The 20,659-nt window shown below is 45.6% G+C and overlaps 1 protein-coding gene across 3 annotated transcripts in view; it reads right to left on the bottom strand.

Moving 5' to 3' along the window:
- The window catches only part of MGAT5 (alpha-1,6-mannosylglycoprotein 6-beta-N-acetylglucosaminyltransferase), a 335,910-nt gene that overhangs the window by 33,321 nt on the left and 281,930 nt on the right, over positions 1–20,659 (bottom strand). For all 3 annotated transcript variants that reach the window (XM_030326467.1, XM_030326469.1, XM_030326468.1), the window contains 2 exons: positions 10,773–10,922; positions 1,119–1,265 (listed from right to left, as the gene is read on the bottom strand). In XM_030326467.1, coding sequence (XP_030182327.1) covers positions 1,119–1,265; positions 10,773–10,922 — 297 coding nt within the window. The remainder of the gene's footprint in view (positions 1–1,118; positions 1,266–10,772; positions 10,923–20,659) is intronic.

Below are 20,659 nucleotides of genomic sequence, written 5' to 3'. Positions count from 1 at the left end.
AAACGCATGCTTTAATAACAGCGCTGCTGGGGTGCCTGGGTGGCTCAGTCGGTTAAACGTCTGACTTCGGCTCAGGTCACCATCTCATGGTTCATGGGTTCAAGCCCTGCACCTTTGTACTGACAGCTCAGAGCCTGAATCCTGCTTTGGATTCTTTGTCTCCTTCTCTCTCTACCCCTCTCCCGATCACGCTCTGTTTCCTTCTCTCAAAAATAAGTAAACATATAAAAAAATTTAAAAATCTTAAAAAAAATAATAGTGCTGCTATATTGCATCTATGTCATGGGTTTCCACCTGTGTCGTCCCCCAGTAGAAAGCCCCAAATGACAGGGGCAATCCAAGGACTCTAGCTCATAGAGGTTTCCTCCTCGTGAGCAGCCCACAAAGCCACAGAAATAATAAGAAAATCAATCTTACGGTTTCTTGCACACACCTGTTTCTGACTAGATACAGAAACACCCAGCTTGATAACTCACATGCTCTAAATGACTTGTTTATTGCCCCAAATCGAATCCAACTGCCTTCAGTGGTGATTCATCACCCACTATGGATTTTCAAGAGGATCTCTGAAAGCAATTCAAATAAGGCTTCTGCAAACAGTTCAAGCATCAGAACGGTGCCTCCTGATGGTGGCCTAAAATACCAGGCACATGACTTCAGTCTCTCAAGGTTGACAGTTAAGGACTCCACTGCCCACCCTTTATTCCCCACAGCCTATCGTGGGAGCTGGTTCTTCAAAAATACACATTAGCCAGTTGATTTCTTTCTTCAAAAAATTCTAAACATTCAGAAAGTCAGAGCTCAGTTACTTAGAAGGCTGGAGATGTCTGCGTGCCTTAGGAGAGGGCTGAGGCAGAGTGGAAAGACGCCACAGTTCACAGAGGGACAGAATTGGATGCAAGTCCTGGCTGTGCCACCACCAAGTTAGGAGACAGCATCGGCCATTCCTCCCTGAGCCCCTGCCCATCCTCCGCCTCCTCCTTCCGTCCAACTATGTCCAGTGAGGTTGATGATACCAACAGCCCAACGTTAGGGGATCTGAATGGGCTCCTAGCACTCAGTAAGTAGCTGGTATTCATATTGTTGAAAGTAGAATGATTGTTTTGATAGATGCTTACCTCTCTCAGTGTTGGCTTGCCAATGAAAAAGTCTGTGTTTTTGCTGCTTTTGGGTGGGCTGAACTTGGGATTCAGAAAAGCACATCCATTTGCGATGGCCTCCAGGGGAGCTGGGCCCTCATAAGGGAACCCGAGTCCAACAAACAACTGTAACACAGAAAAGCACACCACATATAAACACATCAGTCAGGACTGGCGTCCCTGGCTCACAGGGGGCTCTTCTGTGCTTCATTCCCATGTGGAAGGCCCAGAGACTCTGGAAGGTTCCCAGACCCTGGGCGGGGATGGGGCGTAGTGGTGGTGAAGAGAAGGAAGCTCACATCAGGAACTGCAAAACAGTACCAGAGTCTTTTACAGGATCATGAAGCTGCTCAGCTCATTATGTTCTCCTCCTTTGTAAAAACAAAAACAAAAACAAAAAAAACAAAAACAAAAGTGAAGAAATACGCGTGGAGGGGGCTGCGGGGGAGGTGGGCGGTTGAGGAGGTACGGAGGTGGGGGTATTAAAAGAATAAAAAACAACAACAAAAACCAAGACCCAACAATAATCTTTCTGTAACTCACCAGGAGACATGACTGGAAAAACACTTGCTTAACTAAACAGAAGGTTTCTTCATTGAAGCAAAGGAACAACAGGCCCTTTCAGTGATGCTGGGTGGAGGGACAGAAAGGTCACTTGGTGGTTTGATTACAGTTCAAACGGAGCTGCTTTAAAATGATGGTAGGTCAGTAAACACAGGTTTTCATAATGGGGTTTTCACTGGGGGACACCAACAACTTTGTTTTTATCTCCCCCCTCAGTCGAGGGGAGAGGGTGCTGAGTGGCTAAATGGGCAGCCAGCAGTCTGCTTTCCCAATGGCAGACAATAGATGGCGGCAAAAACACACTCTTCAAGTCCTCGCGCAAACTAGCTCAGAGCTGCTGGGACAAAGGGGCCTTGCTGCAGCTCCCTGGCAATGGTTCCTGGGTCCAAAAATGAAACGGCATCTCAGGGAAATGCCTCACTGCATATCCCCCTCTCGGGACCTTTTACACTGCTGGAGGGCTGTAAGCTATCGACGGCAGGGTCCAAGTCTGGGCTTGGTGAGATTTGAGATCTCCCTACCACACCAAGGAGCCAATGCTGAGATCACTCCAGCCTCCAAGGGCATATCAATCGCCAAAGGATAACTGGGCCCCAGGGTATCGTTCCTTCTGCCATCACTGAGGAACACCCACACAGCCAGGCCCCCCCGAGAGGGAAGGATATTGGTGAACTGGATATATCGCATGCCTGATTCTCCTTTCCTGGGGCCCTCTCCCCAACAATTCTATCTTTTGCAGCTGCTAAAATCAACTGTTACTTAGAATGGTTCTGTCTGGGGAGACTGGAGTCCAAGCTGCCAGGTTCCCTGGGCACCACTGAGAGATGCAGAAAGTATGTGCTGGGCACTCAATTCCAGGACTGAACACTGAGCTGGCACCTGCTGGGCATACAGGAGAATCACGGAGCCCCCACAGGAGTTTTTCTGGGACAAGAAACAAAATCCCAGGTTTTGTGGCTAGACTCCCTATCCTATGACTGTATGGTTTTTTGCACGAAACAGGGTAGTTAACTTTTTTTTTTTTTTTGCTTGTTTTATCCTTTTGTTTCTTGTAAACCTTGACATGAACAAATATACCATCAGGGACATCCACTGGGTAAACTGGGGAGAGAGGCTCTGAGTGGCCAGCAGAGCTCCCACTATTGGCTGGGGGCATTTCCCCTTGGGCAGATCCACTGGAGACATGGGGGTGAGGAACACTTTGTTAGCAGGAGCCTGGAAGATAGAGGATTTAAGGGGCATTTCCACCACCATCTGGAGGCCCTTTTTCTGGATGTTCTTTATTCTTACTAAGTAGCTGAAAGGAGTGAGATTATCAAAGAGAACTTAAGCATACAGGGTGTGGCCTGAGCATGTGGCTCAGGGGTGGGAATGGGGGGCGGACGCCTGACAGCAGCAGGAGAAATGGAAGGCAAGAGTGGGAAGGACTAGTCCCAAGAGATCACAGCTTTGTTAAATATGAAGAATCCAGGGTTACCATCCTTCAGGCTTTTGAGCTCTGTGATCTGCTCCCTATCAGAATTTGGGAAAGATCTCCCCAGAGGAAAGATGACCTCTCTCAGGTGGTGGTTGGGTACAGGAAAGCACAGGGTTTCCAGATCCTTTTGACTCTGAGAAGAAAGGTGCTGGAACATGCAGACAGGGGTCTCTGTGGGTTTAGCCAGAGACCTGAGCCTACAGTGAGTCCTGACCTCTGAAAATCAGGGCCTGCCATAAAGTGCTGATACCTTCATCAACTCTAAATTGCAAAGAACTTTGGAGGAAATGCAGGAAGCACAATGATTGTCTATTTAAATAGAAAATCCTGGGAAAAAAATGTAATTAGCTCCTTCAGACCAATCTGAACCCATTAATTAAAAGGATTTGAAGCTGTTGTTTAATGGACTTGAATGTGACCTAGGTTTAATGATATCTGAATAACAATTTGCACCATCTTTGCTGCCCTGCTGGCATCAAAATATCTCAGGACACATAAAGTAAACATTTTGGGCTAACTCTCCAAAGCCTCACAATTTTAGAATGAAGCTTAAGCAAATACCATACAATTTCTTGGCAACGAGTTTTCTCGTCACACTAATTAGGATTGCAGGAAATGCAAGACTTGGAAACACCAAAATAACAGTTCTTTGTCACTTCTGTCAATAAGCAATTTTTTCTTGCTTCCCGTGTACTCATTACCTGTGACGTTATAATGGAGCAGATGTATTAAGGTCAAATAACACACTTGAGGTTTGAATCACAAAAGTATAGGCAGAGAGAGTTCATCACCACCAAAGAACATCCCGTAAACTTCTGAATGCCATGGCCTTGCCACACTGGTGCCTTTACCACAGTAAATTTCCTTTTCCCTAGTCCCCAGCTTCCATTGTGCTCCCTACAGATATCTTTAGCATGGGGGCAACAGACACACCATTAAGAATGCATTCAAGCACAGAGGCTTAACTTTTTAGGAGGAAATTGGGCATATTTTATTTATACTTCATCTGGCCTGCAGAAGCCCAGAATCTAATGAGGATATTCCAGATGACAGAACATCTTCACGGCTGCAACTCTGTCCCATCCGTAAGCATTTTTTTTTTTTTTTTACATTTTTTAACGTTTACTTTTTTACATTTGAGATAGAGACAGAGAGACAGAGAGATCAAGCAGGGGAGGGGCAGAGAGAGAGAAGGAGACAGAATCTGAAGCAGGCTCCGGGCTCTGAGCTGTCAGCACAGAGCCCCACACGGGGCTCAACTCACGAGCCATGAGATCATGACCTGAGTTGAAGTTGGATGCTCAATCGACTGAGCCGCCCAGGTGCCCTCAATAAGCAGTTCTAAATCCAGGGATTAAATGCTCTGAAATTAAGTTTTTGAAGTACTATTAAAAGAGAATGGATGGAGCACCACAGATTTTATTCACAGCATAGGATTGGGACATTCCTACATGTTGACAAATGGTTCAGTAAAACCACTCAGTCTTATTACTCTGTGTGAAAGGAGAAACAATTGTTTTAAACCCTTAACTGGAGTAGTTAACATGGACTCCTTTCAACACGGATAAAGGTGGCTCATAGGAAGACTCTACATGGGTTTAGCCAGTTTCCAGTCACTCTTGATGGGGAACAGCAGGATAATCCAAAATAGAAGACACACTCTCAACATAAGCTTTTCTGACTAGTTTGAACTAGCTAAATTGGCGGAGTGGCTCGGGAGGGAGTTTGAGCAACGAATCAATCTCAGCTTATCCAATAAACTGAATATTGGCCCAGTGATCGGGACAATGCGGTAACTAACTGTACGGGGTCTAACTGCAGACCAAAGTTCAAATCCTGACCAGCTCACTTCCTAGTTCTGTAACTGAGGGAAAGCGTTACCTGCCACTTCCTATAGATTATCGGAGGTCCATTTATAACATTCTCTCCACCTATGGGACTGGAGTCAAGGTCACGCAAGCTCTCTACACTGTTCATTCATATGTAAAATGGTGAAAATAATAGTTACTTCACAGGGCAGGTGTGAGGCTTAAATGAGGTATTTCATGCACATGATGTATTTCAAGGTTTGGAACTGAAGTAAACGTTCACTGAACAGTAGTCCAAATTCAAAACCAGATTCAACTTCATGCAGCTGCATGTACATGACCTTGTATTGTTTAGCTGGGGTTTAGGTGTGCCCGAGTTGTGGTTGTGGGTTTTACACAATGTTCAGCACCTGCATGCGTATTTACGAATTCTCACTGTTTCATAAAGTAGCTGGACTTTTTAGAAAAAAAGGGAGAGACGGCCATTAGAAGAGGAAGCAGACATGGTTTACAGTGACTGCCTCATGGAAAGGCCAGTCCCAAGAGCATGTATGACTGCTAAGCCTTACTTGTTTATTCTTCATATAATGATTGGAAATCCCCGGATTTTTGGTAATAGGTATACATTTTATATCTTTAAAAAGAATCCATACAATGGCTGATTGTGGAGGAAATGTATTCTCCTGAGAGGTTATGCCTTCAAGTGGCCTGAAGGGTCCTTTTCTGGACATGTGTCTTCTCTTTTGTACTTGATGATGAAGAAACAGAACAGTGGCCAAAATCTCTTCCATACAGGTTTGGTTACACCCTCTCATGGGCTGCCCAAGCTGCTAACCTAAACTACAAGAAGATTCTCTTGTGAAGAGGTAGAAAGGCAAAGGAGACAAGACAATGATATGTGTCAAGTATGTTTAAGTGCCCAAAGTTTGTCAGAGTCAGCTGCTATGTCAGAGGCTATTTCCTGGAGACCAGCTCACTGGGTAGACACCCAGATTATCCTTGTTTTCTAAAGGTAGCCTTTCAGAAATAAAACAAAACACAACCAAACACAAACCACAATATCAAACCCAAAAGTTCATACACTTCAGTCATTTGGAAACCCCAGTTCATAATCCAATGTGCTACAATTCACTATACATGCACTGACTTGGAGATGGAGATGGTGGGGGGGGTAAGCAAATATTTGGGTAAATTGATAACTGTGGATGTTGGCCATTTTCCACCATGACAGCATGAAATGTTTACCATTAGAAGGTGTGAGGCAGCACAACAGGCCTATTCACGTCACATTAAGGATGGGCTCTCATAGTACTGAGCACAGAGGACTTTCACGATAAGAGATAATTCATGGAGAAGGCACAGGTGAGGGTGAGAGAAAATGGCTGTCACTGCCATAATAAATCCCCACGGTCATGTGCACCATGATGACACAGATGCGCTGTGTTAAAATGTGGCTGATAATCAGTTCCTGTCCTCCAGGAGCAGTCTCATCCTCTTATATGAGTGGCTTCACAAGTCACAGTGCAACATTTTACACAACTAAATGGTTGAGCCTGCTTATAATATCCCAGAAGTTCTATGTCGGTATTACTATTTTTTATTATTACTACCTCTACCTGTGCACTTTTTGCATTGCTATAGTTCCCAGTTTCCGTACTGGTCTCCTCTACCATGCCTGTACACTCGTCTTGGGCAAAACTCCTTAGTCATCCCTGTAGCAAGAATGCCTGGAATGAGGCCTGGAATGTATTCAGTAGGGAAAATGAGCAAAAGAATAAATACTAATAGATGAGATCTTTCCAGCAGTCATGTGTCTTCATGAGGATGAAGAGATGTTGAATGTTTTCATGTGTATTTGAGTGTGTGGATGCACTTTTGTCCTTGAAGTCAGAGCAAGTACTGAATCATCTCGCTACAACTGTGCAATTGTACATACATACATACATGGGAGGAAGAGGGAGAGAGGATTACATGTGTATACAAAATGTTTTCCCCATCTGGCTGGAATAGGAATAACCTTAGATACTGGCCATAAGATGAAGCCTCCTTGACTGTCTGAGGGTGAATATTTCAGCATCTGAGACAGAACGTGGACTGCTCTGTCGGTAAGTAAGCCCTTGGGCTCTCCCTCACAGGCGACACCTGTGTGATGTGTAGGCAATACCACGGAGAGGCAGGCGTGCAGTGTCAGAAGGACAGCGTCGCTTGCTGTGGCAGTCTTGGAGATTTAGGTGCGTGATTCATGAGCAAAGCAAGAACTCAGTTTTTCAGGCATGATCCCAAGATCCCAGATGGCTAATGGATTTCATCTTGACTCTTTCCTTCATTCTTTATATAATTATCTGAAAGCCTTCTACAAGCTAGGCACTGTTCTAGACATTGAAGATGTACTTGTAAACAGAACAAGCAAAGCCCCTCTGCCATCATGGAACTGCATGAGAGTCTGGTTCCAGGGGTGGTAGCCCTGGATTCTTGAGAGACTGGGCAACTATATCCAAGCTCATGGGAAAAGTCATGGTTGATGGGGGTGGGGGAGGTGGGTGCCAGAGCTGGGGATGGGATGGAAAAGGGACAGCATATACTGCATATCCTCCAATCCTGCCCAGGCTTCTAAGTGAGTTCCACAGCTAAGCTGATGAGCTGATAGATTAGGGAAACAGGTCATGACCCACCCAAGTGCTGGAGGGTGAATGGCCAGAGGTCTGGGTACCAAGGGTAACACCACAGACAGCAGTGGCTTTCCCTGCTTGTTTGCCACAGCCAGAATTTGCTCTCGGCTTTTACTGTAGAAAAATACGTTCTCTTGCGGCTCACTCCAAATGTGCCTCCAATCTAATACAGGATAGGAATGCTCCATGCTATCAGGAGCTTCCCATGCTAAGACTGGGGAGGAGGTGGACATGAAGAGGCTAAAATTAGCAAGAAGAAAGAAATCACATCAAAAGCGATGAGGACTTAACCCCAAAATAAAAACATGCCACCCTGTGCTGGCTTCAACTGCACTCCCGGAGTCTGCTGGACTGAAAGCCTTGTCTATAGTCTGCCGATAAATAATTAATGCATCCAAATTTATATTCCTGTTAGAAGAGTCTTTTAGATTCAACAACTCCCTGGCTCTTTTAGCCCCTTTTTAGTGTCACACCAAATTCCTCCATCTTCATAGGCTCCCGGCAGCCGGACTCTGCTGATGACACATGGGCCCCTGTGGCATGCCAGGGCGAAATACTGCTGAGCAAAGGGTTTCCTGGGCCTGGGTGCAGGGCTTCAAAGACGTCTCATAAAGAAAAATAATAAGTGAGGAGCTGATTAAACATCAGTCAGTTCAGCCCGTCTCCAAACCTGAAGCAGCACCAGACTTGCTTTCCTCTCCAGTGAGCCCGAGGAGCGTGTGAATCTCATTCGTTCTACCGACATTTACTTCTCTGTGTCTCCAGTTCTCCACTTTCAACGTGGATTGGAATAAATCGCTTTTAAATTGCTCAGAGACACAGAGGAAGGAGTTAGAGGCAGAAAGGGTTATAAATGCAAAGCCTGACTGGTCTTTAGTGTCATTATTTCAAAGCCCAAGATCCATTCATTTTAGTGCCTGCTGCTGTGTTCTGGGTATAAGGGGAGTCTCGGCAACACAGCGCCTCATTTCCATCATATTTGCCAACTGTTTTAGCCATAATTCCACTCGGAGGGCTTTAATATATTCTAGTCAGACGAACAGGCAATACAAAATGGGATCAGTGACATCCTGTGAAGGCACCCGTTTTTCAAGGATAAATATATGCCCCTCACACTCAAAATTCGGTCTGCAGTCCTTGGCTGTTAGGCAGTCTCTGACATCACGGCCCGGATATTCCAAGCCTCTTCTCTTTTCCTCCCTGGGATATCAGCGGCCTCTGCTTCGGCCTATTCCCCATTCTCTGACAGGGTAAATGGATGGTAGGTAAGTCAGGGTTCTTTTAAAACTTCCAAGGCTGAGTAAGACATTCACGAGGCTGGGTTAATAGGAGTGCGCGAGACAGTAATGACACGCTGTTGAGAGCCAGCGTTGCCAAATGTAATTTTAAAGAGGCTCGAGCTTTTTCCACCAGCTGATGTGGGGAGAAGTAAAATGAGGCAAATGGCAAAAATAGCATTGCCACTAAAGGGCCCGGACATCCTCACGATTCTAAAATGTCATCCTGAGACAGAAAAAGAACAGAAAGCCAAGAGTGCAAAGTGGGGAACACACTTCACTCCGGGGTTGCCACACACGGGCATCAGACTACAGATGACCTTGTAAGGAAATGAAATCTTAATAAATACAAACCAGATCTTTGGCCAAGGAGATAAATAATTCATCCATCTATTTTATTCATGGCACCACACAAATGACTTAGAGATAGAAAGGATCAAATGCAGTTACATATGGAGAAACTGAGGCAGGAGGGAGATGCTTATTCTGTTGGGAAGGGAGTGTCCAATAAATGTTCTCCAGTTTGGGTGTTTATTCAGGAGGATGGTGCCTTGAGGGCCTAACAGACCTTTAATTTGCAATAAAAAAAAAAAAAAATCATGTGTAAGGGTCACCCCGCCTAGGCAAAGTCAGTGACTGTGAGCAAGCCAAATGCTCTAGCCTACTTTCTGCTGTTTAAAATGAAGTTAACAGTACCTTCCCCATCTACGGCTTTGTTTGTGAGAATCAAACAAGGCAGCATATGTGAATATGCTCTCCCAAATCCAAGTATCATAAAATGATAAAAAGTCGCTATTAAGCCACAGAGCCTCTCACCCACTCAGCCTCCCTGCTACCTTAAAAATGAAAACACAGCCAGTCAGGGCCCAGAACTGAGAAAATCACTGTTGGTAATAAGCTGTCCTATGCTTCAAGGCAGGGCTCACACTGGCTTTCTTACTCTTACATCCCTTGCACTAGGTCTGGCCCTTTAAGGACAAACTCTGGTTTATTTGCAAGTCCCTAACATAATTTGGTACTTTCATGGCAGAATTACAGGCACCGGTTCAAAACAACGCATTCAGCATGTCATTAAAATAGACCTCGCTCAGTGGCTCCCCCCGCTGCCTGCATCATGGGGTCTGAAGCTGCCTACACCCTGGGGTCTATGCTTGGGACAACCAGCCCCTCAGCTCCTTACCAAAAGTTACCTTCCACTATTTCCCAGCAATAGAGCAGCTGGGTTGCTTTGTGGCTCTCTCCTGAATGTGTCATCTCTGTCTCCACCACTTGACTCTCCTTCTTGTGTGTCCTAGGTATCACCTGCCCCCCACCCGCCAATTGTTCATCTCCCACATCTTTCACAGTGTCTTCCCTGCTCCCAGAGCCTGAAGGGACTCTTCCCCCATCTGAACTTCTTCAGGGTCCAGTACAAATCTGTGAATGAAGAGGTGCAAGAAAAGCCACTTGGTGGCCCGATTCCTTGAGCAATGTTGATTAAAGAGGTAGGAGAGCTGAGCACCCCAGGCTTGCTGTGAAAGCTGCTTCTTTATCGCAAGGTCTGACCCTCAAGACAGGACCTTACCTTTTCTGTTTGCCACTGTATTCCCAGCCCCTCGCTTGATGCCTGGCACGGAGTAGGTCCTGGGTAAGCAGGCTTTCAACTGTAGCAACCTCTTTCCACAATTCACGAACTTTTAAGCTATAGCTGATCTAGAAAACCACTGCCCAGAAATGACTTCGTAAGTTACTACAGCATTGAAAAGACAGCACGAGAGATTCTGATCCCGTTTTCAACACCAACAGAAACAACCAGTAAACATCACTGATGGATGTTTTAAAAATTCCTATAAACCTACCTTGGTTTCTCGGAGAAGAAACTGTAGGTCCCGCCCACTTAGGATGCCATGGTTTTTCACATAACTGGGAATATTCTTCGTGCTGGAGCCATAAACGGTCGCATGCACTTCCATGTACGTGTGAATAATGTCCAAGTAGATTTTCTTATTCTAAAGAGGGGACACAAGGGGAAGGCATTTTTTTCTTTCATCCTTTTAACAACCTGTCTCATAGCTGGAGGCCACAGAGATGGAGTTCTTCATATGGAAATTGTAGGAATTTGGCAATCTGACCCCCAATATTTCTTTTAAAAGTGATACGCCTGGATTTTGAGGGCAAACATAGTCATATTGCTGCTGTACAATTCTGTAAGGAAGAACAGAAAATATAGCAGTATATTACTGAATACCAATGATAGCTCAAGGCCAACTTTTTTTTTTATCTTTTTAAAGTTTATTTATTTTGAGAGGGGGAAAGAGAGAGAGAGAGAGAGAGAGGGAGTGAGCACGAGTGGGGACGTGCAGAGAGAGGGAGAGAGAATCTTAGCAGGCTCCATGCTGTCAGTGCCTGATGCAGGATTCGAACCCGCAAACTGTGAGATCATGACCTGAGCTGAAACCAAGAATTGGAGGCTTAGCCAACTGAGCCACCCAGGTGCCTCTCAAGGCCAAGAATTTTAAAGTATTATCCTCACTTTGTAAATTATTAGGGACCCAACACTTTGCATTTGGCTCCTCTGCCTTACGGAGGAGGATGTTTGGGGAAGGAAAGCCCAGCGAAGGCAGTCAGTTGGGCTGAAATATTTAGCTGGAGATGCTAAGCTGTCCCTGAGGAATGCAAACATCCCCAGCTCTTGCCAGCATTTCTAGTTATGATTAACGCATCTTGTCAGAACTGGATCCCACCTACTTCGGATTGGGGGGAAGATGAGAGTTTCCCACAATATACATTGATTGGCTCAGTAGCTGGAGAGATCATGAGAATAGCCAGGTAGACAAAAATGTAAAAAAGACTAAATGTAAACTTTGATGAACCCTGAAACATTCAAAAGTAGTTTTATTTTTATTAGAAGCAAAACAAAACCTCTTTTCTGTACTGAATTTCGAGGCACATTTTCTAAATCAAAACCACCTGTGAGGCAGAAGTGACTTTCCCTTCCTCTTCACATTTCCGTGTGACTAAGAAGCACAGGCTGGATTTGGTAGGTTGCTTTTTTTTTTTTTTTTTAATTTGAAAAATTCAAGTTCTGTAATGTTTTCCAGTTGTATAAAAGTGGGACAAGTTTTTTTTCCCCCATTCTAAGCCCGTTTTCACACACTCCAGGAAAATGTATTAATAGCCAGTTTTATGAGTAAAGACTGCAAGGGATGTAGGCATGTGGCATCAGCAGCCACAGAGCTTGGAGACAGGCAAGGGGCTCTCATGGGGGGAGGGCAGCAGCACGTTTCTGCCTCCCCACAAAGTTCTGAGCTGGATTCAGGGTCTGCCCTCTGCCAGGCACTGCCCTGGTAGAGAAGATCACAAAGGATGCTCAATTCTGTGAGACGCATGTCTCAAACCCCATTATCAAAAGTCTTTATGGCTGGAAAAACAAGTCTAGTTCCCATTCTCCATTTTATGCACCAAGATGATTTTGTTCAGAATCAACCAAGTCCATGCCTGCCCCCTAATGTACAAAGAAAATGAACACGTGGACTGAAAGTTTAATTTTCATGCCATGTTTAGTATGGCTGGAAGATACTAAATTTATCACTTCAGAGATGTACACCCTTGAATTAATGCAGAGGTGACTAGAAACAGTTTTATAAACTATGGCTTCCTATTTGTAGGCTGAAACAAATTTAAGATCACCTCGCTGATATAAATTACTTTGAAGGGTTCTATCATACAGTTCTTGTGCCACATGTACCTGGTAACTCCTGTCCCCACAAAACCCCTTCTCAGGGATCCCAACCTCATCCACAGCCCCTGGTAGGTGGGGACGAAATCTGGTGGCCCTGCCCCCTGACACTGCTGACCAGCCCAGGGTGGGGTGTGCCTGACCCAAGGGGGACCCATCTCTAGGCTAGGCAGGAGCCTGGGGCAGTGTGGCCAGGCTCAGGAGGAGAAGCTGAGCCAATAGGAGCCTGTCTCAGGAGCTCAGAGTCTTGTACACAGAGAGATCACTGCCAGATGGCTGTGGGCTATAGAGCCAAAAGGTCACTCAGTGCTGGAATCTGGGTAATTATGATCCAGATACAAGTTCTGAGGAAGCCAGCTGCCAGTTTTGGGGGGTGGAAGTAGAAAGAGAACCAGATGAGAGCTGAAAGGAGGAAAGGGGAAGACTGAGCCAGACAGTTGGTAATAATAGGGACCTAGACATCACCCCTCTAAGCATGACACAGAGAGAGAGCAAGAAAGGGATAGGAGGAGGAAAGGAGATGATAAGATAGAGTGAGAAAAGAAAACAGAGAGACCCAGAAGAGAGAAAACCCGGTCCCACTCCATCCACAGCTGTTCCCTATCCTAAATTTCCCAGATCTTTCTGGACTCTTCCAGTAATAATAACAGCAGCTGCCCAAATGTTTCCCCACCCCACAGTTTGCTTGAGCTACTCTGGGTGGATTCTTATCATCCAAAAGGAGGCCGGTCAGGACATCTTGCTGGGCTTTTGTTCAGGGATTGGGCAGGCCAGGCCTCTCTCCTTTAAGCAAAAAGAGACATTTCCTTGTGAAAAGCCAGCTGCTAACTAGTGAAGATAGACCAAAGGCCCATGAACTAGGTCTGGCCAGCGGGTGACAAAGAAGAGTGAATGGCCCACTTGGTTCCTGTCCTGGAGAATCCTCACTGCAGACAGACACTCGCAAGACTGGGATTCCTGGACCGAATGCCTGGGGAGTGAACAATATATAGGATACAACACATGTATCACCATCAATCCCAGCAGAGGTTGGGCCTCCTTGAAACACAACAAGGGGGCAAGCTCAGAAGCATGTGCAGGGGCTAATAATAAAGTCTGTGAATTTATTAACATTAAGGCCGGGTCAAATCAGAAAGGAGAAATTACCTTCAGAGAGGTAATTTCAGGAATGAGAACAAAATCAAACAGGTTATCAGAGGAAAACAAATGTTTCCAACAGAACTCTAAGCTTTGAAGCTGACCTGACAGCTAGGTGATTCACCTCAGGCCTCTTGTTGCCGCCTGTCAAGAGTTGCGCAGAAATGTGCTGAGGGTGAATCACGCCATGGGCTCCAGGTAAAGGTGCAGGGGAGCCGCTCACACACACCTCTCACTGCCTACTCTACTTTCTCACTCAGTCGGTGCTCATGCTACCGACGCTGCCCTGTGCATTCAGACAGGACAGAAGCTACACTGTGAGATGCGGTGGGGGATCGTGGGGCCTGCTATGCTGAAGAGCATCCCAGAAGGACAGGGCCACTAGTTTCCTGGGAGGTGAGCCAGGGACAATGAGAATACAGAAGGGAGCAGGGCAAATAAAACTCCCCTCTTTCTCTCTTCTGCAGACTATACCAAAGTAGAGTTCTTCCCTGCAAACCTTCCAGGAGCGCAGAGCGCCCAGGGACCACGCTGCAATGTCTGTTCAGCAGGAGCCAACATGGCTGTCCGCTCCATCTTGTCACCATGAGCTTCTCCTGGCCTCGCTTCCCTCCTCCTCCACTCCTACAGCCTCTGGCCTTGCACCTCCTTCCCCAGTAAGGAATAATACTTGCATCTGCCTCAGGCCTTTTTTCTAGAGGCCCTGGGCTAAGACCTTAAGCTCCTAACCCTTCAATTTACTGTCCTCAGGGCTAGTTTCCAAAAATGAAGATTTAGTTCCCCTATATGAAGTTTTCAAAGGCTCTTCATGGCAGTGAAAGATCAGCTTCTCAGCTATGCACACAGGCCCTTCACAATGTGGGCTTCTCCAAGCTTTCTAGCTTCATCTCCTGTTATTTCTTTTCCTTTATGTCAGGTCTACCTACGTTTGGCTCAGTCTTTGCTCCCAAACCTCTTCTGCTCTCCTGCATACATATCACCTGCCACTGCCTCGGCCTGAAACCCCCTTTCTTCTGGCCTCCTTTTCTCTCCTGGACTCCTCCCCATTCATCCTCTGCAAGATGCCAATCCCTGGGCTCACCCAGGTGAAGTTAGCTGCCACCTCCTCTGTGTCTTTAGTACTATTAAATTAATGAAACAAGGAGGCCATTAGACTGAGGTGGCTCGAATGCCACGGTGGCCTACATAAGCTGAGCTGGCAAATGCCTCAAGGTTATGAAATAAAAACGCTGGAGACAACCAATCACAAACAGCCAACAAGGCTGTAAGCCATAGCCAATGAGATAATTTCCTTTCTCTGCTTCGCACCTCCTCTACGTAAGTCTTTCCCCAGCTACTGTCAGGGAAGTGCTCCTAACTGCATCAGGTTTAGAGCTGCCTGACTTTGATTTTTCTTCCAATAAACTCTTAACCTTTTTAATGTGCCTCAGTTTATCTTTTTAACAGTCACTTCCTGCTTGGCCTCTTTGGGCTGCTTTATCATTGTCTTCCCACCCAACAGGACTGTGAACTTCTCAAGGGCAGACACTGAAGACTCAGTGTGCAGGGGCCTGGCACAGAGCAGGAGCTCAGGAAGCAAGTACTGGCTGTATGAGAACACAGAGAGGACACACCGAGCACAATATTATTAATGGATCTCAGACTTAACTCTGCCACTGGGTCCTGCCCACCTTCCCACCCTGCCTCAGAAGCCAGATTCTTCTTTCTGCAACAAAACCTTCTCCCAGCAAATGAGCTTAAGGTCCATGACTTTACCTAAGGGTGTATTTTAATGAAAATAAAATGAGAGGTACAAACCACACAAGCTGTATTTTAGAGACGAGCTGTCTTCCTTATAACCTAGCTCTCTCAGGAGTTTTGAGGTAGAAAGACAGGAGGGAGGAAGGGACGGAGACATTAAATAAAATAAAATAAAATAAAATAAAATAAAATAAAATAAAATAAAATAAAAACACAGAACCCTACACCTCATCAGCCTGTTCTGAAGTCTAAAATTCAACAAGGATGAACAATTCTTTTATTCCAAGATTAGAAGTTCTAAAATGCAAATCTGTGAATTTCAGCAGTGAAGTAGGAACAATTTGCATTATAGAATAATTAGATGTTACAGTCCTTGGCTCATTTATTGCAAGTAACCACCCAAGGTTAAGGTGTGTATTGGGTGTGTGTGTTGGGGAGGGGTGGTCCTTGCTAAGTCTCAGTCAGGCCTCCTAGAAGTCTGGAAGTCTCTGGGAAGCTAAGATTCTACAAACCTACCACCCTTGACCCCTTCTCTCTAAATCCTTACCTTTCCAGGAGAAAGGATGATGTTTAATAATTATAGTGGGAATAATAAGGGGAACCTTGCACTCTTGTCTCCAGCCTGGACTGTGGCCCACCTACGAGCCCATGGGCAAAACAAAAAGAAGGGAATTTTCTTCCTTTCACTGTGCCAGGCTCCACACTTATTCTTGACTGGACCTCATGTGGCATAAATTACAACTCATCCAGGGCAATGGGCGAGTAGTTGCATGTAAGCTGCACTCTGTAAGTATGATACCAGTGGTTCTAGAATCTACCTACCTCAGAGTTTTGGGTGGAGAGGATAAAGAATGGATGTGGAATGAGGGAAAGGGAAGACTATATTCACCAGTCCTTGACTTACTCTCTACTGTCTGGTTAGGTGAACATTTTGGTGTTTGGCCTAAAGAGGTGCTGAAATTTCGGAGATTTCTCAGAAGAAATTTAGACTTCTGTGGCTGAATGGGTAATGTGCAAAGAGCCATCAGCCCTGTTTTTGCTGATGGAACGAGGAATATGGGATAATATCATTTCCCAATTATATTAGACACCTTTTATATGTGCTGAGCTAGAATTGGGAATACAATGTACATGAAAGCTGTTTAAATACACACCTTTATTTAAAAATATATAGTGCTCACACTACCCCCACACCATAAAAAGGGACAAGCTAGAAATGAGTCCCAAGATGGCTAAAGCCTTCGCCTCCCAGCCCAACTGGAACCCAAGCCCGCCCCACCCCCAGACCTTTCTGTCTGAACCCAATGATTTGCTGGCACACTTCCCCATTTTCCCAGCACTTTCAGGTTTCAGGGATCTCTGCCTCAGCACGAGAGCTTTCTGCAATTTAACAAATGCCTCTTAAAGGGCTCTGGGGACCTGCCAGCCAGTTTGTGAAAACAATCAACTCTCCTTTCTACTATGGGAAGGGCAGGAGGTCTTCAAATTGTAAAGCTGGCTTCCCTCACATCCCCTCCCCCCCATGCAAATGCAGTCACTAAGGGATAATGATGCCCCTTACTCTGCTCTGATTGCTAAGGCCAAGAGCAACAAAGCCCACCAGCTATGCTACTGTGCTCAGAAAACAGGCTGATGGGTTGAAAACAGACCCTGCCACCCCTCCAGGTGTCATAATGGAGGGAAAAGAAAACCAAGAGGCGGCCTTGGCAAAACTGAACTTGCATTTTTTTTTTTTTTTTAATAGAGCGTGCATGGGGTCAGTGAATTGGAGACTGAACGGAGGTGACCCAGGAGTCTCATCCACTGCTGACAGAGTGGAGGAGATGCGGTCTTGGTGGGTTTAGACCAGAGCCCAACAACCAGATGTGGTCTAAAAGCAGAGGACAAGTGGCCACTTGGCGGGACTGTCCTGTGTGTCTTCAGGGAAGGATTCAAAGAAATACGTTCACACCGGTAGGCGGTGTAACAGGTGTGAACCTGGGCCTTCTCCTGCCAATTAAGTTGAGGTCCCAAAGGCCAGCAACCAAACAACAGGTACCAAGTACTCAAAGTACCACCACCCTGAAGGGGAGGAGGGAGGTCATCCCTGGGAAGCTGTTGGCTGGTTTCCCTTCTCTACCTAAGCAGGTGAGCAAGGTTCTAGAGGACCACTCAGAGAGCCTCACATGCATCCCTGGGCACTTCTGGGGTACACAGATTAGTGCCAGACCCAAGCTTTGAAACGCCTCATGGTTGGGGCCTGGAGCTGGGAGGATGCCCTCCAGGAGGAGTCAGCAATGGCCAGAGCTCCCAGGGTTTCTCAAAGGAATGGATAATGGTTTCCTTTGGTGCAGGTGTGGACCACACAGAATGGTGCCCAGCTGGATCCTACGGGGAAGGGCTCTGTTCCAGGAGGAGGCACTGGGAGGATGGGCTGCTGGAAACAGCCTTGGGAGGGTGCCATAAGTCCATCTCAGGCTTCTCAGGCAAAGCAGCACTTAGAAGCAGAAGGAAAGGAGCTTAACTTGAGATGATGTTCAAAGTTTCCACTACTAAATCAGAGTAGGTATTTTAATTACTGCACTTGGATGTTCTTAGAACTAAAAGTAACAGAGTTGTTTTTTTTTTTAATTATTAATTGCAAGTTTTATAGGACTTGCCCAAAACTGCATCCAAGGGGCAAAAAAGACTTGTACAATTCAAGAGAGAAAAAAAGTTGTTTCATGTTTGAATTCAACAGAATCCCACTCTTTCAACTTAATGTTTACATATATGAGATGATCTTAGGTAGAGCACAGATAAAAATTCTTAATTTTAATAGTTGTAAGCCTATTAAATATGGCTTAGAAAAACACACCCATGGCGTTTCATGTTCATTAACTCTTTAGGAAAAAGCTAAAATAACTATTTTCAAAATGAGTCCATTAAAAATACTAAGTAATTAATAGTCCAGGTGGGGTATGCATGTAACAAGTCTGGATTTGGTGTGGATGACTTTAGTTTGGAATGCTTAAAAGAAGTGTGTGATAGAGAGCCTCACTTCACTAAGAGGTGAGGAAAGGCCACATTCTGTCATCCTTCCAACCACACTGGTGGCAAGATCATGGCAGGGGACTCAGGTCACTCCCTTTATCAGACAGCAGGACAGAGAAGGGCAAGAGGCACCAGGCAAAATCTGAGCAATAAGGGTGCAGAGAGAGAGAAGAGGTGGGTGGATGGATGGGTCAGAGAGTCTAAAGGAAAAGGTGGTAAACTCCCCTCCCTTAATGTCATCTCACTTTGCAAAAAAATCCAGGGATGGAAAGCTTCCTCATAAACCACACTTTTGCCCCGTGGGAGCTGCCAACTGCATACTCCTCGGCAAACACCGTGCCTGAGGTTCACTCCCCGGGTCTGACCTGGAACGACCTTTTCCCTGGTGAACTTCTCACACTATTTGAAGAAAGTCTTTTTCTTGGGTAAATGTGTGCAAGGCTATTCAGAGTGAAGTGTGTAGGAGACAGCGGACCGGGCTACAACCTGCAGGTTACCCAGTACTGCTTAGATAAGCCTGGACAACCTGCTTTATCTTTTGCAAGTTCAAGTTCCTCAGCTGTAAAATGAGGGGCTTGTTGATTTGAAGGTCCTTTGAGCCCTAAAGTCCACAATTTTTAAAAGATATTTATTTATTTTTGAGGGAGGGAGGGATGGAGGGAGAGATAGGAAGTCAAGGAGGGAGGGAGGGAGGGGGAGAGAGAGAGAGAGAGAGAACAAGTGGGGGAGGGGCAGAGAGAGAGAGAGAGAGAGAGAGAGAGAAAGACACAGAGTCCGAAGCAGGCTCCAGGCTCCAAGCTATCAGCACACATCCTGACCTGAGCCGAAGTCGGAGGCATAATCAACTGACCAACTAAGCCAACCAGGCACCCTGTCCATGATTTTTAAATTGTGACTTAAAGCACCTTCCTCCATGCCTTCCCAGAGGCTACACAGCTAATAGTCTGCAAAGGAAATGAGGCGCAGAGACTGCTGATGGCCACCCAGGTTCCCTCTCCTACCAGCAAACCTGTTCCTGATTGTTTAGTGCTTATTGTTAAGGTGAATAGAAAACTGCCCTCCACTGAAGACAGCCAATGACCTAGGGGGTGGGGGGCAGTTCCAACTCTGGAACCATCCACCTTCCACCTCCACTTCCCTCAGAATCAGACCCAGGCGGGTCTCCAAGTGAAAATGCGTGAAGTACCTGCACCTGGAGCCTTTGCCGCCCAAAGGGGATCATTTGTTAACACTCCTCCTTTAGGTCAAAGATTATTTTCAGTAGTAACCATAGAATAAAGTGAATAATGACCGGAAAAGTGGACACCTTGTTTTCTGAACTTTGGATATGTCAATAAAGAATTAAAAAGGATTACCATGTGAAAACAAAAAAGTAATAGATTATAATACTTTTTAGTAACTTCAATATACTCTTTTATAAAAGGGGAAAAACCTATCTCTATTTTCATCTCTTCCATCACGTTTTCTATTTTCATTCATGTGTTAATAAATTCTGTACATCTGTCACTGACTGTCAGAATCCATTCTTCATATATTCATGCTAATGGACAGTACAGCTATACTTGTCCATCTACCTTATAGTTCATCGCAAAACACTTTTACCAATTTCAAACAATTTCTTTCATATGTTGCAAGACACATATACAACACACAAAGTGACAGGCAGGACACATATCTAACCTGGTTATCACTGCATGCTGGGATGAAAAGTAATTGCTTTCCTGCAATTTCTAGCTTTTCCACAAGTAATTACCTTACAAACAGGAAAAAAAAAAATAACACTTATGTCCAAAATCACAGTTGGCAGTCCTGAAGGGACACATTTCACATGTAGTGACTAAGGTAGAAATCTGGGAAGTGAGGGGGCAACTAGGAAGAGAAAAGTCATTATGAGCCAGAACCCACCTCCCTGGGGAAGCGCATACTGCGTGCATTCTAGAGACAGGGCCCCCCATAGGCCTCACCCTCCTGCGAGGCTCTCCCACCCCAGAATGAGAATGAAAGCTACAGTCTGCTGAACCCCACACAAAGGACAGGGGTTTATACTCCAGTGAAGTGTTTCTCTGTGGACTGTGCAAAAGCATCGGGGGGGGGGGGGTGGGTGACTGTGACCAGTTC

The sequence above is a fragment of the Lynx canadensis genome, chromosome C1, assembly GCF_007474595.2.
Source record: "Lynx canadensis isolate LIC74 chromosome C1, mLynCan4.pri.v2, whole genome shotgun sequence".
Lineage (NCBI taxonomy): Eukaryota > Metazoa > Chordata > Mammalia > Carnivora > Felidae > Lynx > Lynx canadensis.
Note: the sequence above shows the minus strand (reverse complement) of the source record. Positions and strands in the feature narration are given on the sequence as shown.